Genomic DNA, 17,975 nt, shown 5'->3' on the forward strand with positions numbered 1-17,975 from the left:
CTGTTTTACAATGAAGTTGGTGAGAATTAATCCTTAACTGAGCAATAAGAATTTTGGCTCTCCAAGAGATATTGGCCTCTATGTATGTTTTTGGTTCATGACTGTGAGTGAGATTAAACACTTCAATATCGTACTTTTTATTTCTTCCTAACTTATTATCCCAAGTAAGCTTGTGGAACTTTTTCATTAAAAAAGCTTTTATCTCTTCCCTGTTTATGTGACACACGTTCAAGCAAATACTCCATTTACTAAACCATTTGTTATTTTGTTGTATCCAATTTTTTTACTCTTACACAATCTATCATTAAAAACAATCTTAAACCATCTACTCTCTTCCATTTGTTTAACAATTTAAAATTATGTATTCACATTTCCAACCTTCCACCTGGCACATTTTCAAATTAAATTTCTTCCTCAAATTTATTGAAAATTTAACCCACATAGTAGTTTACGCTCCCCTCCTCAAAAGTAAAATAACTCACATCATAACCCGCTTCCCAAAATATTACAGACGCAGCTGTACCCACCCGAAAAAATTCAGCTTCGGAAAATTGAGATTCTCGGCTATCAACTCAACTATTTTAACATTATATCCGATTAGGTGATGCATTTCCCGAAGATGCGAGCATTTGTCGTTTCTATGAATTTGTCCACTACCAATCATTGCTTTTCCGAAGATCCCGCGTCTGTGCTCTATTTCACGAAGATCTCGGCGTGTTCTGCTCTCGGTCGAGTTCGAATGTTCGACGATGGCAACCATAGCGCAATTGAGGTCTGCCCAGGTTTCCAGTATCGGTAATGCAAATGCTTTGGAAGGCAGGCAATCGGGTTTTGACAATGGGGCATTCGTGAATTTAAAGGGGATATTTTCAGCCCCACCGTTGTTTGCTAAAATTAAATATTCCAGAAGGGATGCGGGAGCCCAAAAGCTTTCGAGGTAAATTTTGTTTTTTCCTTTTAAATATTCTCCTTTTTCAATTTTCTACTTCTTGTTTGGAATTTTACGAGGTTGCTATGCACAAGCGCTCAGAGTAACATCCCGAGCTTGCATGCATGCATGTGTTAAGTTTTTTCTGCAAATACTTTTCATTTCATTTCATTATATTTTTGATTGTGTTACACCATACAGGTCCGAGGACCATTTCATGACGCTTAGAATGATATCCACGGACCATTTATTTACTAGTTGCAGATTTAAGGGCATTTATACGCATGTTATATTATATGACCCTCATTGTTTACACCCTTGGCTGGCCAAAGGGGAAAGTGACATTATTACAAGATGGCTTGGCAGTATAATTTTCATGTCTTTTTAATCACTTCAGGTTATCAGATTTATTGGCTATATGGGAAATTACAATGTTTCATCAAGGCTTTGGGGCAAAGGAGTGCGAAAGTGGGGAGACGCACATGGAGATGTGTGGGAACACTTCCAAATTTTAGGAAAATTCATGGGGATGGGAAGATGTTGAGGTCTCTAAAATTATGAAAAATAAAGGTAATAATGATAAAATTTCAACAATAACAACTCTGTAATGCCTTCTATAAATTATTTGCATGCAGAACGATGAAATGGCCTATCCAACCCCGTTGGCTATAGTCTTGATAAAGGCCCGAAAAACCCAATTTTCGCAATATTGGGGCAACATTGTGAAAATCTTGAGTCGACAGAACCCAAATTGTGGGGGCTTTCACAAGCCCTCACATTTGGGAGCCCATGAAGGAAATCTATAAATACAAGGGAGTTAGAATCATTTGGAAATCATGGGATTTGAGCTTGAGGCTCTCAGGGATTTGAGACCCCTTTCTCTTCTTGACTAGTTTCGGTGGAGGTGATCCCACCCTACTTAGTCACCCTTCTTCTTGTTCGGGCACAAGTCATTGGAGCAATTTTGGTTCGGTGAGAGGATTGAAGTTCTTACCTTGTCTGGCACAGGATTCAAATTTTGGTGTTGGCAAAGTGTTTGGATTGTTTATAGGAGGCCCATATAGTGTCACTATAAGTTGCTTAGGGTGGTGGTTGAACCTTAGAAGTTAAAATTTATTATTTTTATATTTTGATTTCAAGTTGGAAAACCTAAAAGTTCTAGGGTAATTTCATGTTTTTTTGACATCCAAGTTGTGATAAGAGGTTCACATTGGCCACTAATGAATTTTCAATCATTATAGTTTATCCTTGTATGATTTCATTCATACTGATCCATATAACTTGTGGCACTTCTACAAATCACCTTCCTCAAAAGGATCCAATAAATTCATTTGAATGTAAGGAGAGGAGTGAACAATAAAAACATATTACCTATTACTCCACTTCCCAGACCTTGAAAAGAGGGTAATCCTTTTTGCCAAATTGGGCATTAACTTATTGTCATGGAATTTTATGTTAAGGTGCTATAACCACACCTCTGTGTCAAGTGGAGTGTCAAGAAAAATAATTAATCTATATCTTTAACCCATGCCATAATCAATTTTTTGATATGAATATAATTTATATTAAAAATAATAAAAATGTAAACAATAATAAACATAAATAATAATTTATTAACGAGTAGTTAATATTGAAGAGGCATGTCTCTAAGGACATGACCGCTCATGAAAGGGCACTTGCCTAGGTATATATACAGGACCCTCAGTTGTAATTTCATCATCACTTCAATTCTTATATACAATATTCAATATACAATTATTGTCCTGTTACCGCTCAAACTAGCAGGGGTCCTAAAAGGGGATCCTTGAAGGGCTACTACTAGGTTAAGGGCAACAATGGAGCAATAGTCCACTGTCACCTCGGCTAAGGCTCCCTACTCTTTACAGACTTTCACCGATGGGAGGAGACCCGTTATGATAAGGACCACAAAATGGATGGACCAATGATAGGGTGGGGTGATCTTGGAAGCCTATTCACAAGAGGCTCAAATATGTGGCTTGCTTGCTTTGGAGTGCAAGGTTGAAAGGCTCTTAAGGAAGGGCTTAAGGAGAATTTCAAGGTTTAGGTTCAAGGTATGTATCTTATAATGGAGGTTCCTAAGCCCTAAAATTCTTGTGAAGACTTGGATTCCAAGTGATCTTTGAAGGATTATCCTTAATGGTATATGGGACCACACAGGACCAAGTGGACCTAGGGTTAGGTCAACGGGGTGGGTTTTAGCAACCAATGATATGCTTGACCTATCCCAGAGGGAGAAAGGGGTTGTAATGACGCATTTCGATCTATAAGCAAAAGAGTATTAGCATGCATACGATGTATGCATATGATAGCTACATATGCACACATCGCATGCCTCGCACTAGTATACTTAGTAGGAAAAATATTTAATTAAATGAAAAGGGACTAAATACTAAATTATTGAGAAAAGAGATTCTACACTCAAATATACATATTAAATACTTTGTACTTACTAGGTTGTTAAATAAAATTTACAATTTCAATCCTTCTAATGTAAATGTTGATCATTATAGAGTTGAGTTATAAGTCATATATATATGTTAAAGTTTTAAATTAATATAACAAAATTTGATATACATATAGTTATTGATTTTATTATTATAAATTAATTTTTATAAAAGTAAAAAAAAATCATTTAAATATAACTACGTCAATCATATCAAACTAAAAACACACCCCATCTCCCATTACATATGAAAGCTTTCCCTGTCAAATAAAGTTGAATAAAATCAAAATGAAGGCGGTGGAAGAAGGTGGTGACTACCTGCGAAGAGTATTTATTCCAAGCACCTTGAGGTTGAAGGGGAGATTGGCTGGGAAGGAAAAGGATGTTTAGAGTGGGAGATTGAATTCTGAGCGGACGATTCGAGTCGAAATTTCAGGACTGCGCAATTATTCTTGAGGCTTTCGGGCACGGGGGACCAAAATACTCGTATTTTGGAGCTAAGTACCAAGGCTGTGCTCAGCTTGGTTGGGAGGATTTAGTCATTTGGTATCGGAAGTAATTGGAGCTACATCAGCAAGGAACTGTCAGCAAGGAATTGACATCAAACCAGGGAACCAGGTATGAAAATGTGAATTAAATTGGTGAATTATGCATAGATTGTAATTGACTGTAATGGTGTAAATTCTGTAGAAATTAATCGCTGCTGTAGTTGTCAATTCTGTTGTACAAGTTTTCTTATATGATATTCTCATCTACTCCAAGAATGAGAAAGAGCATGAAGATCATTTACGGATAGGATTATCCTGCCTTAGAAAACATCAGTTATATGGAAAGTTATCCAAGTGTTCTTTCTTTCAGAAAAAAGATTCATTACTCAGGTCATATCATATCTGGTGAAGGAATCTCAGTAGATCCTGAGAAGGTAAAGGCAATCATGGAATAGTCAATACCGAAAAATGCACATGAAGTGCTAAGCTTTATGGGTTTAGCTGGTTACTATCGAAGATTTGTGGAAGGATTCTCCAAAATTGCCAATCCAGTTACAACCCTCCAACATAAGGTTGTTAGGTATAAATGGACTGAGGAATGTAATAAAGCATTCTCTGAACTTAAAAGATTGCTGACCAGTGCACCAATCTTGCGAGTCCCTGATATGGACAAAGATTTTACTGTATGTACTGATGCATCCAAGCAAGGATTAGGTGCAGTATTAATGCAGGATAGAGGAGTAATAACGTATGCCTCAAGAAAGTTAAAGCTTCTTGAAGAATTATACGCCACTCACGATTTAGAGTTAACCGTTGTAGTACTAGCTTTAAAGATATGGAGACACTATCTAGTAGGGCGAAGCTTTATGCTTAAAAGCGACCATCAAAGTCTACAATATTTGTTTACTCAAAGAGACTTGAATGCTAGACAAAGACGATGGAGTGAATTCCTAAGTGAGTATGACTTTGGAATATCTTACATTAAAGGAAAAGAGAACGTAGTGGCAGATGCTTTAAGCAGAAGACCTCGAATATTTTCCCTCATACCTATCAAAGTAGACTTAAGGCAACAAGTACTAGAACATCTCATAAGAGATAGCTGGTATTTAAAGGTAAGATCTAGTCTTGATAGTAAAAAGTCAAAAGAACCTAAGTTTGAGGGGTATGAACTAGAAGATGATGGAATCTTGCGATTTCATGGAAGGATGTATATTTCTGATAATGGGGATCTCCAAGACACCATCCTTAAGGAAGCCCACAGAGCAGTGTATTGTGCACATCCCGGGGTAAAGAAAATGTATACTGATACCAAAAAACTCTTCTTCTGGACAGGCATGAAACGTGATATCGTTCAATTTGTTGCAAAATGTCTTGAATGTCAGCAAGTGAAAGCTGATCATTGTCACCCAGCAGGTCTCCTGCAACCTCATGACATTCCTATGACCAAATGGGAGATCATTTCTATGGATTTTATCACCGGGCTACCTCTTACTTCACAAAGACACAATGCTATTCTGGTGGTAGTGGATAAATTAATGAAAAGTGTCCATTTCATTCCCGTAAGAGATACTTACGAAGTTGCTGACGTAGCTCGAGTATTTATAAATGAAATTATCAGATTTCATGGAATACCTAAGAAGATCATATCAGATAGAGACTCGCGATTCACTTCAAGATTTTGGACTTGTATGCAATTAGCCTTAGGAACTCAACTAAATTTAAGTACAACTTATCATCCTGAGACTGATGGGCAAACAGAAAGAGTAAATCAAGTACTAGAAGATATGTTAAAGATGTATGTTATGGATTAGCAATCACACTAGGAAAAGTACTTATCCTTAGTCAAATTTTCATACAATAACAATTACCTCAATTCAATCAGAATGCCTCCATTTGAAGCATTACATGACAGACCTTACAGAACGCCGTTAAGTTGGGATAGGTTAGAAGATCGGGTGATAGTAGGACCAGAATTAATCTAAGAGATGGAGGAACAGGTAAAACAAATTAGACAACAGTTAAAAGAAGCACATGATAGACAAAAGAGTTATGCTGATGCTCACAGGACAGATAGGAAGTATGAAGTAGGAGATCAGGTTTTCATTCGCATCAAACCAAATAAAAGCACTATACGATTCGGAAAAGGGATAAAGTTGTCACCCCGATTTATCGGACCATTTAAAGTCCTAGAAAAAGTTGGACTTGTTGCCTATCGTCTTGCACTGCCACCTCACTTGCATAAAGTTCATAATGTATTTCATGTATTTGTATTAAGGCATTACATAGCTGACAAATCTCATAACCTTCAATGGAAGGAACTGCAGGTATCGGACAAGGGAATAATTTTGGTTGAACCATTACGTATACTGGAACGTAGGGTTCAACATCTCAGGAATCGTTTGGTAGACCAAGTTAAGGTCCAGTGGGACAAATATAGCTCTGGATCGGCTACTTGGGAAGATACAAAAATCACATGTAAAAAATACCCCAACTTGTGTCAATTTTGAAGAACTTTAAGCTACATTTTGTATATATTTACTTTATTTTAAATGAGAGACTCAAAACCATTTTGGAGGGATCACATATAGAAGTAAATTTTTATGTTACTGAAATATGATATATGTTATCTGCTTAATTCTATTGGTATGTGGATACCAAGATGAAATATATTATTTAAATTAACCTTACTGAATTATGAATACCAAGATGAAGTTTAATATTTGATTAACCTTGCTATAAAATCTAAATCATGAATTATGATATGAATTAAGATATCTATAATTTTGTTTCATTTATGCATATTGATATGATTAATGAGATAGAAATAAAAGAATGATTACAATTTGAATATGAAAGCCAATAACATGAGCAGGACATGACCAAGTATGTTATACTGTAGATAACAACATGTATGAGCTATACAAAAACTGTTTATTTTATATATATTGATGCATATGTTATAATATATGGACAAGTGTTTACATTGCAGATATCATCGTTACCAAATGACTACGTGATGACAAAAGCCCCAAGAATAATTGAGACTCAATGAGATTCCATGATAGGGTGTTAACCCTGGTCCCACTAGGAGGGGTGGAGGTATTGCCCACCGTTTATCCTCCAAAACTTGGAGTCATGGGAGGACTGTGCGAATCACGCTCCCCTAGACGTGTGATGATGACTGTTAGATGCCTACTGGGCAATCAGGTCGATATAATTGACGCTGACACCTTGAGAGCCTATGAATAGTTAGTCAGTATAGCTGACGCCATGGCACACTCCAGTAGAGGACGGATAGGAAGGGAGCGGAAGAGATTAGGAAGGATAGGGTGATTTTAGAATAGCTTGGGAATCCAGTTGGAGTAAAGAATGACTATTAAGTTTATAAAAACTTTAAATGTTAAAACAAAAATTTCAATCTTGAAATGCAACCTTTACTTGATCGCACTAATCACTAAAGCAATTACTGATATATTATATAAACCCTAACTTCGGGATGAAGTTTTCTGAAGGAAGGAAGTATGTAATGACCCATTTTGATCTATAAGCAAAAGAGTATTAGCATGCATACAATGTATGCATATGATAGCTACATATGTGTCAGGCCAGACAGTAACTCCACAAAACAAACCACTGATTCATTTATTATTCCACAGGTAGGTCATTGTTATAGACAATAGGAGTGATTGTTCAGTTCATCTCCCGATGACTGTTCACATTCCTAATTTATTTATTTACATAAAATTCCCCCAATCATGAAGATTAGGTGTCAACATTCCCCTCTTAATTTGAAGGGATGTTGGTGAGTCCAAGCATCATTCTGAATCGTTCAAGCTTTTTCCTTCTAAATGCTTTGGTGAAGATGTCTGCAATTTGCTCATTTGTGGAACAATGACGGAGATGGATTGTTTTGGCCTCAACATGATGTCGAATCAGATGATATTTAGTATTGATATGCTTTGTTCGATCATGGAACTTTGGGTTCTTGGCCAACTTTATTGCAGAGGTGTTGTCAATCATGAGTGGAGTTGATTGTACTTGTTTTACCTGCAAATCTTCAAGAATTTTCCTGAGCCATACAATTTCTTTCGTTGCTTCAGCTGCTGCCACGTATTTTGCTTCTGTTGTGGAATCTGCTGGAACTGATTGTTTGCGTGATCTCCAGGAGACAGCTCCTGATCCAAGACTCATAGCATATCCTGAAGTAGATACCCCAGTTTCTTTGTCTCCATCGAAGTCTGAATCAGAGTATCCAATCAAGCTGAAGTCGTCCACCTGTGTATACTTGATTCCAAGGTCTTGAGTTCCCTTCAAGTACCTTAGAACTTTTTTTGCAGCAGACCAATGTCCCTCACAAGGCTTTTGCATAAACCTGGAGAGGATTCCAACAGCAAATGAAATGTCTGGTCTGGTAGTAGTGAGGTAGATGAGACTTCCTAGAAGCTGTCTATACTTTGTTGCATCCTCAAATTCATTTCCTTCAATAGATGTGAGCTTTAAGTTTTGTTCCATTGGAGTAGTAAGAGGATTGCATTCTGTCATGCCAAACCTGTTCAACAAATCTCCAATGTATTTCTTTTGAGAAAGAAATATGGACTTTGGATGTTGGGTTACTTCAATGCCAAGATAGTAATGAACATAGCCCAAATCAGTCATTTCAAAACTTTCCCCAATTTCTTCTTTATGGATGCAATGTAGCTTTCATTGTTCCCTGTCATTAAAAGATCATCTACATATACCACAAGATATACAACTGTTTTGCCAACTTTCTTGACAAATAAAGTTGCATCATCAAGATCAAAATGATTGAAGTTGAGTTTCAGAAGATGCTCAGTTAGTTTTTCATACCAGGCTCGTGGTGCTTGTTTGAGGCCATACAAGGACTTCACAAGTTTGCATACTTTATGTTCATGTCCTTTCACAGCAAATCCTTCAGCCTGGGACATAAAAACATTCTCTTTTAGATCTCCATTCAAGAAGGCAGTTTTTACATCCATTTGATGGACTTTCCAACCGTTCTGAGCTGCTAGTGCAAAGAGTGTCCGGATGGTGGCCCATTTTGCTGTGGGGGCAAAAGTTTCCTCATAATCGACCCCTTACTTCTGTGCAAAACCTTTTGCCACAAGCCTAGCTTTGTGCTTGTCAAGTGAACCATCAGCTTTGTACTTGTTCTTGTAGACCCACTTGCAGCCAATTGGTTTGGTTCCAAATGGAGGATCAACTAGCTTCCAAGTGTCGTTCTTTATGAGGGCATCATACTCCTTTTGCATCGCTTCTTTCCATTCATTATGAGAAGCAGCTTCTTTAAAGGAAGTTGGTTCAAAATCTGTAGACAAGTTCAATTCACAATCATAAGAAACATCCATATCAACAGGTGAATTAGAGTTATCTACATCACCTCCATTTTGTCGGTTTGAATTTCTGGTTCCTGTTTTTCCAATTTCATCAAGATGAACACTTTCAAGTGTCTTTGTCAGCCACTTTGGGGGACCTTTCTGAGATGGTCTAGGTTGCTCTGTTGATTGAGTTGGGACTGAATCAAGATTGAGTCTCCCAATTCTATCAATTACATGACTTAAAGCATCATCCGTTGTTGGAGTTTCAGTCGGGGGAGAGTGTTCTTCAAAAGAAGATTCCACATGTTGATCTAGTATATGAATCCCCCCTTCAAGATGTGGAATTTGATTATCAAATTCTTGAAATGATTTCGTTTTTGCGAATCTATCCAAGCGATCAAGTTGCCGCTCAACAACATTGTCAGATTTGGATGATTCAAGAAAAATTACATCTCTAGATACAACAAACTTTTTATTTACTTCATTATAGAGGCGGTATGCTTTGGAGGTTGTTGAATACCCCAGGAAGATACACTTACGACTTCTAGCACCAAGTTTGTTTCTATGTACCTTTGGTATCAAAGCATAACAGGTGGAACCAAAGATCCTGAGATGTTTTACCGAAGGAACATGTCCATACCATAATTCATAAGGAGTCTTGTTTCTTATAGCATTAGATGGACATCTATTCTTTATATATGCAGCACATAGAACAACATCAGCCCAAAACATTATCTTTACATTTTTGAAGAAAAACATGGATCGTACCATATTCAAGATTGTTCTATTCATTCTTTCAGCTACACCATTCTGTTGGGGATTATAAGGCACAGTTGTTTGATGTTTGATCCCATGTTGGCGAAGATAGTTTTCAAATTCATTTGATGTATATTCTTTTCCATTATCAGTGCGAATAGACCCAATATGAGATTGTGCATCATTTTCAATCCATTTATGAAAATTATTGAATGTTTGAAAGGCATCAGATTTGTTCTTCAATAAATAAACCCAACACATTCTGGTGTAATCATCAATAAATGTCATGATATATTTATTTCCATTTGCAGAAGGAACATGCATTGGACCACATAAATCTGAATGAATGAGTTCAAGCTTCCTATGTGCTCTTGAATGTGAATCATGAAAAGACTGTTTGCTATGCTTTCCTAGAATGCAAGCATCACATTGCTTATGTTTCCTAGGAATTGTAGGCAAACCAGCAACACCATTTTTCTTCAATAAGCAGAGGCTGTCATAGTTTAAATGTCCAAATCTAGCATGCCATAATAAACTTGATGGAAGTGTACCTTCTTCATGATGAGAAATATATGAGAAATGTTGTGCATGAGCAGAGGTTCCTTGCAGTTTGAGAAGCCTTTCTTCTTCTATTCCCCTCATGACAAGTGAGTGGTCAGAAGCTTTTCTTACCTCAAGCTTGCCATCAAACATATGAATGGAGTGACCTTTCTGGCGGATGTGGACCAAGGACAACAAGTTTCTCTTGAGCTGTGGGAGATATAGAACATGATCCAGAAGAAAGTCTGGAAGACCAGACAGTTTAAGCCTGATTGTGCCAAGCCCTGATGGCTTGATTTTTGATTGATTTGCAAAGTATACTGCTCCATCAACATTATCAGCGAAATCTTCAAAAAAATCTTTTCTATGAGTCATGTGACAGGTTGCTCCTGAATCAAGCAACCAATCATTTTTCGAAGAAGCAAGTGAAGCATTAAACAAATCTTCATTTACTCCAATGTTACATTGTGCCTCAATATAGTGAGCGGATTCAGGTGCTTTACCTTTGTCTGTATCATCAGTTTTACCTTTCTGTTGGTTTCTTTTCTGCTCAATTTTGTCCCATGGTAGCTTGCATGTAGAGGCATCATGTGATCCATTTCTTTTGCAGCGAATGCAGTGTAAGTCTGCCTTTTCTCCTTGAGAATGTCTGCCCCCATGCCTTTGAAATATCTTCCTCTTCCTCTTCGTCCACCTCTTCCTCTTGTAGAATCTTGAGCAGGATGCTTTTCTTTATGAGCAAGGCACACAGTCTCTTTAGAAGATTCAGGGGTTGTCTTCTTTCCAAAGGCTTTCTCTCTTTCAACAAACTTTTTCACAAGAGAGTCAAAGGTTATATCTTTAAGATTTCCATTTGCTTGTAAAGACTGAAGATAATTGGAGTAAGTAGGATAGTGTGCCTTGAGAAAAGCAATAAGAGGGATATCCAGCTCAACCTTAGTGGATTTGATATCATGCATTATAGACTTTACTTCAGATGCAAGAGCAAGAGGATTATTATTTTTCAATTCAAGAGTGAAAAGTTTAATCATGAGCTGAACAACTTCAAGTGCAGAATGTGAGTCATATAGTTCTTTCAGCTTTTGTAAGGCTTCAAAGGCAGTTGAATATGATGAAATATGACGACTCACCTCTTCATTTACAGATGCTGCGATTAATGCATAGGCTTTGCTGTTCTTGTTTTCCCAAATGACGAGCTCTTTGTCTGAGGTAGGCTGTACAGGGTCATTGTCTCATTCTCCGAGACACACTCCTTTCCACAACTCATTGAAGATGAGGGTGTGTTTTATCATCCGGGACCATTCAGGATAGTTCTCCTTGCCAGTGAGAACTATTCCTACCATAGAGATGATTGAATGCATTCTGTAAAAAAAATACTTCTGCTAATAGAAAACATACTTCTGCTGATATACAGTGAAATTGTACTCAAAAGGGCAAAAAGATTTCAAATACTTTATGCACTATGTTTTCTTCAAATTCCTCCAATGTTTATAAAAACATCCTCATATAATATTTCCATATCACCTCCCTTTTTTTCTTTTAAACAAGAGCTCCACGCACATATAAAGTCAACAAAGGATTCAAATGGAAACCATTCAACATATATACGCTAGACCATTCGCTGGACGATTCAATGGATTCAAATGCAGTTCATAAGCGGTGTATATCACTCAATAAAGCCGCAGTTCAAATACCATGTCAGGGTTTCAAATACCATTTCAACCGCATAGTTCAATACCATATAGTGTTAAAACACGAAAACTGGACAGCGTTAGAACCATTCAACACAGTTCAATGGGACAGCGTTAATATTCAAACAACGTCCAATAATTCAAATGCATTCAATATTCAAAACTCAAACGCTGTGTCAAACAACAACACGGCATATACAACGATACCAAACGTTATGGACAAGCGGTTCAATACCAAACGTTATGGACAACGTTACCAAATGTTATGCAAATGTATACCACTCGTATACCATGTCAGTCCAGAGAAATACAAACTCAAACACTTTAAAAATTCCTGTGTTTAATAATTCTGTTACAGTCTCGCTCTCAGAGGATTTTCAAAGGAGAAACGAAAATATGGAAACTCAGAACTTTTGTAATCTGAATCGGGAAGAAGACAGCAGTTCGTTTGTATGTGATAGACTTCAAAGCCTCATAATCATATCAAACAGCAGAATGAGAGAGACGAATAGACTATGCAGAGATTGGAATCTAGAAAGGGCTCGTAGACTGCAATTCTCTGGCAAAGCCTGCGTCCATGGTAGAAACGTTTATGAATCAGTCATCCGCACAGTCATAGTATGCAATAATACCATGTCAGGCGCAGCTACCATGTCAGAAACGTTTATGAATCAAACAGAGAGCTGAATAGTCAGACAGTGGGGCAACTAATTTTATGAAGAACCTGCTCAGCTATATGGAGAGCAGATAGGGAGTTACAAGGGACACAAAGGCTAAAAAGAGCTGGCTCTGATACCATGTCAGGCCAGGCAGTAACTCCACAAAACAAACAACTGATTCATTTATTATTCCATAGGTAGGTCATTGTTATATACAATAGGAGTGATTGTTCAGTTCATCTCCCGATGACTGTTCACATTCCTAATTTATTTATTTACACAAAATTCCCCCAATCATGAAGATTAGGTTTCAACAATATGCACATATCGCATGCCTCACACTAGTATACTTAGTAGGAAAAAAAATTAATTAAATGAAAAGAGACTAAACACTAAATTATTGAGAAAAGAGATTCTACACTCAAATATACATATTAAATACTTTGTACTTACTAGGTTGTTAAATAAAATTTACAATTTCAATCCTTCTAATGTAAATGTTGATCTTTATAGAGTTGAGTTATAAGTCATATATATATATATATATATAAGTTAAAGTTTTAAATTAATATAACAAAATTTTATATATATATATAATTATTGATTTTATTATTATAAATTAAATTTTATAAAAGTAAAAAAAATCATTTAAATATAACTACGTCAATCATATCAAACTAAAAACACACCCCATCTCCCATTACACATATGAAAGCCTTACCTGTCAAATAAAGTCGAATAAAATCAAAATGAAGGCGGTGGAAGAAGGCAGTGACCGCCTACGAAGAGTATTTATTCCAAGCACCCTGAGGTAGAAGGGGAGATTGGCTGGGAAGGAAAAGGATATTTAGAGTGGGAGATTGAATTCTGAGCGGAAGATCCGAGTCGAAATTTTAGGACTGAGCAATTATTCTTGAGGCTTTTGGGCACGGGGGACCAAAATACTCGTATTTTGGAGCTAAGTACCAAGGCTGTGCTCAACTTGGCTGGGAGGATTTAGTCATTTGGTATCGGAAGTAATTGGAGCTACATCAACAAGGAACTGTCAGTAAGGAATTGACATCAAACCAGGGAACCAGGTATGAAAATGTGAATTAAATTGATGAATTATGCATAGATTGTAATTGACTGTAATGGTGTAAATTCTGTAGAAATTAATGGCTGTTGTAATTGTCAATTTTGTAGAATTTAATGATTTAAATTGTGTTGGTCTTTATAGGGACCAAAGAAAGAATTTTCAATGCAAGGCAATATGAGGGTCCCAATGAGGTTTCTAGCCTAAGGAAACCAAGGGCAAGATTCAATCTCGAGGCTAGGGCTTGAGATATCTCAAAATCCCACTATCGGAATTTCTTCAAAATTGGAGGGCACCTAGGAGACACACCAACGCAGAGGATGCCAAGAGATCGAATTTTTTGAGTGGGTGGTTTGCGAGATAAATGATGCCCTAGGAGACCTAATGGGCTAGGCCTAGAAAGAAGAGGGAGGAGAGGAAATAAGGTTTAAGGTGATCACCTTATGGTGGACCAATGCCTAATCCTTTGGGGAGATGGAGTCAGGTAGAATTATGACTATGGACTTTCAGATTTTCTAGGTCAAGGAGGCCTCAAAGACAACTTCGCTTAGCATTAGGGCAGTAACAAAAGTAGCTTCAAAGACTTTATATCTCGCTTTGCAAAATAGATGGCTTATCAAGATGAATTTCAGTAATGAAACATCCCTAGGAACATTTATTCATTATACATGGCCCATGAAACAACACTATCTAGAAACACAATTTCCACAACTTCGCATAAATGGATGTAACAAATTAGCCCTAATATAGCGAAATCCTAGCAACAATGTATGTGACAAAAATAGAAAGAAATAACAACATTAAATTGCTCTTACATGTATAAAAATATATCTAACCATCCAAAATTTTCCATTGAAGAAGCTCCAAGACATGAGAAAGTAATCCAAACATCAAAATTCATTCCATGCTCCAAAAATTCGTACTCCAAGAAGGATAGCGGAAATTTTTAAAGAGATACAAGTCCCAATCCAAGTGATGATGCTAAAATGAAATCACATCACTTGTATTTATCCATGTCCAAAAAAATTCGATTTGCCTAATGAGGCCTAATACAACCCCTAAAATAAAATAATGTGCAAACTAACTTTTGGTGACATACCCAACAAACTAGCTCATAATTAAAAGAATAAGCCTCTCAAGAGGTCGAATGATCAATAATACATGTCGTTGGGCCCTAGAAGAGCTCTGATGAAGTCCATAGGTGCCAAAATGTGAAATAGGACTCCCAAAAGTAGTGGACAAGGGGTTGGCCCCTTTTTCTCCAAGTAGTAAACCTGTGGTGCTTCCAAGTGGGTGTGGGGGCACACAAGTGTCCTCATGGGTCTCCAAACAAAATCGAAGATGCTTGTAGACCATCTGCAAGGGCTCGGATGATAGTATAAATGATGCCTTATCATCATACAAGTCCCGGGTCATCTACCAAGTGCATAATGTAACTGTGGGGCCGACTGGGCATGGTGAACCAGATGTATCTTCTTCGTCTAATAGGTGAACCATAAGCGATCTCTGAATGACTCTGGGGATCCATGGAATGGTACCTGTTGTTGTGGAGGCCCATGGCTCTCTACACATATCTTACATGTGCTAATGTAGCCCTCTGGAGGGTTAGGATCCTGTATAGGGAGACCAAACCCTAAATGGAGACCATTAAAGCATATCAATTCATTAAAACAATCAAGTAAAAGAATTTAAAAACCATGGAAAACAAGTGGGCACTTCATAATGACATGCCCTTCCATAATGGGCTTTGGTATGTGCTAATGTCTCCAAGCTCCAAGGGGTGGTTAACCAATCATCTTATTAGGCAGTTTTTGCTTCTAAAGAGGGTGATATGTTCATGGTACATCCTTCAAATGGTGGTGGCATGTGATACAATGATGGAATGGAAAAGGGGGTGAAGGGGAACAACCTGGGTCACATGCCATGGCACAAGGGTAGCTAATAAAGGGGAAGCCCACACTTGGGTAAATAATATGTAGGAGGGAGAAATCGTGGTACATGAGTTACCTCGACCTTGATTTTTTCACCCTTCATCGAATGCCTTTTGCCTTTTATGATTTTCTTTGGTTAACTGCTCGGGGCTCAAAGGAATGAGAGCATGATGTACAAAGTATAACAATGGATACCCCGTTTTAAGGTGGGGCAGTTCATTGCCCACCGGGGGTTGGGACAATCATGGGTTCTTGAATGATAAAGGAGGCTCATTTAGGGCCTCTAGGAGCTAGGGTGATGGCCATGGAAGGGGTAGAGCTCATGTAATGACTTTTGCCCATGTGCTAAATGTGTTTGTTCCAACCACCTTTTGCATTTTGTGGTATAATTTCCTATTGAATATGGCCAATTATGTTTTTTCTTTTCTTTTAAGCTGCATCAACCTCTGGGGCATCGTTCTAAGCCCGACCCAAGATGTGGGCAAGGGGAGGGGGTGGCTTGTTGAGAAATTTAAGGCATGGAATTAGGTGATTTATCTTCTATTGTTAGCTGTTTATGAATGCTTTTTACTTCGTAGATTAAGATTTTCTTTTACTTATGTTATTATAGTGTTATTCTTCATCAAACAACTACCAATGCATAAACCATAAAGAGACAACAGACACAAAATATAAACTATTAGCCAGGGCCAAAACCTCTCCCACTTGGGAGGAAAACTCGAACAAATTCTTCTTCTTATAGAGATTCCAATTAACGAATACCAAGACCAAGACCCTTGACCTATTTGCCACTCCAAGACCAAGACACAAGTTCCCTTTCACTGCTTCTCTTTCGTGCCCAAGTCAACACTTGATCCAACTGCTTGTCTTCTTTGTACTTCGGCTATACTTCAGATTTTCGGTCCTTGGTTCAGCACTACACTCCTTGTCTCTATTTCAGAAACCCTAGCACATGTGTTTGACCAACTTTGACCCTTTATCTTCCTCCTAGGAGACTTTCTTTCTTTAACTCTGCTACCTTTTTGGCTTGACTTCTTCCTGAATTTGGTTGCCTTAGAGGTCTGCAATATTTTCGGCCTTTCCTGTAGCAAATGATCCCTCTCTCCTTCGCACGTGTGACAGTAAAACAACCCTAAAACAGATCCAAAGAACTTCGCTCTTCCTTCTTCTCGTTGGCTATGAGGCTTCTTTCTTGGTGACTTTCGCACTTCTTACTACTTCAGATCTTGACCAAATTTCTTGTGACTGAAATGAGGCCGAGCTGCCCTATTTATAGTCGTTGGAGCCTCCATAATAAGCTGACTTGTATTGAGGGTGAGCCGACATGACTTTAGGAGCAAATTCATTATTTTATTTGAGGCCAACTTGAAGGAGTTTCTTGAGCTTGGTCTTGGAGGGCTATTTGACACTTTCATTGACTCATATACAAATGTAACATGCCCAAGAACGGTCCTTTATACATGACATTGAATCTCTTTGACTTTATGACCAATCCTAAGGGCTCACAATGGGAGCCATTACTAAAAATAAAATTCCTTGCTCATGAAGCCCATGAGACAAGCATTACAATACTAATTTTATTTTTCTTCTTTACATCATTTACATAAAATCACAATTACACGTCATTATGAAGATCGAACCTAGTTACACTTTTCGACACTCCCTCTTAACTAGGGAGGTATTCATAATGGTACTTGGTCATTCTCAGTTTGAAGAATTCTCATAAGAAGATCTGGATTGGTAACCCATCTGTTTAGCATCATATCAACTAGCATTGTCACATAGCAAGGCCTTGACTAACAACTCTATATCTCCACAAGATCTGAGCTCAATGCTGGTGAGACCAATGATGTATAAACACCCTCATCATTGTCTGTCTCGGAACATACCCCACTCGAGTTCTCAAGGTGTGTTCCACCAAGACTATTCTTATCTTGGATTCTCAGTCTTCAATGAATATCGGTCCTCTATGACTACTCTTATCTTGGATGCCCTAACACATCCTCAAAGAGCATCAGATGCCAGATGTTTACCCAATCCTCCATTCTGTCTTCCCAAGTGAAGACAAGAATGATGTGTTTATCTCTCCCTCTTAATTAGGGAGGAC

General features: G+C 37.7%; 1 protein-coding gene across 1 annotated transcript in view; it reads left to right on the top strand.

Moving 5' to 3' along the window:
* The first annotated feature begins 600 nt into the window (after positions 1–600).
* Positions 601–17,975, top strand: part of LOC149201564 (uncharacterized) — a 242,088-nt gene continuing 224,713 nt past the window's right edge. The window contains exon 1 of the mRNA XM_089402955.1: positions 601–937. Within this exon, the coding sequence (XP_089259081.1) occupies positions 750–937 (188 nt within the window). The 5' untranslated portion in view covers positions 601–749. The remainder of the gene's footprint in view (positions 938–17,975) is intronic.

Source organism: Pinus tabuliformis, chromosome 2_1 (genome assembly GCF_031772625.1).
Source record: "Pinus tabuliformis cultivar Carrire ecotype Pingquan chromosome 2_1, CPIR1, whole genome shotgun sequence".
In the NCBI taxonomy this organism is placed as follows: domain Eukaryota; kingdom Viridiplantae; phylum Streptophyta; class Pinopsida; order Pinales; family Pinaceae; genus Pinus; species Pinus tabuliformis.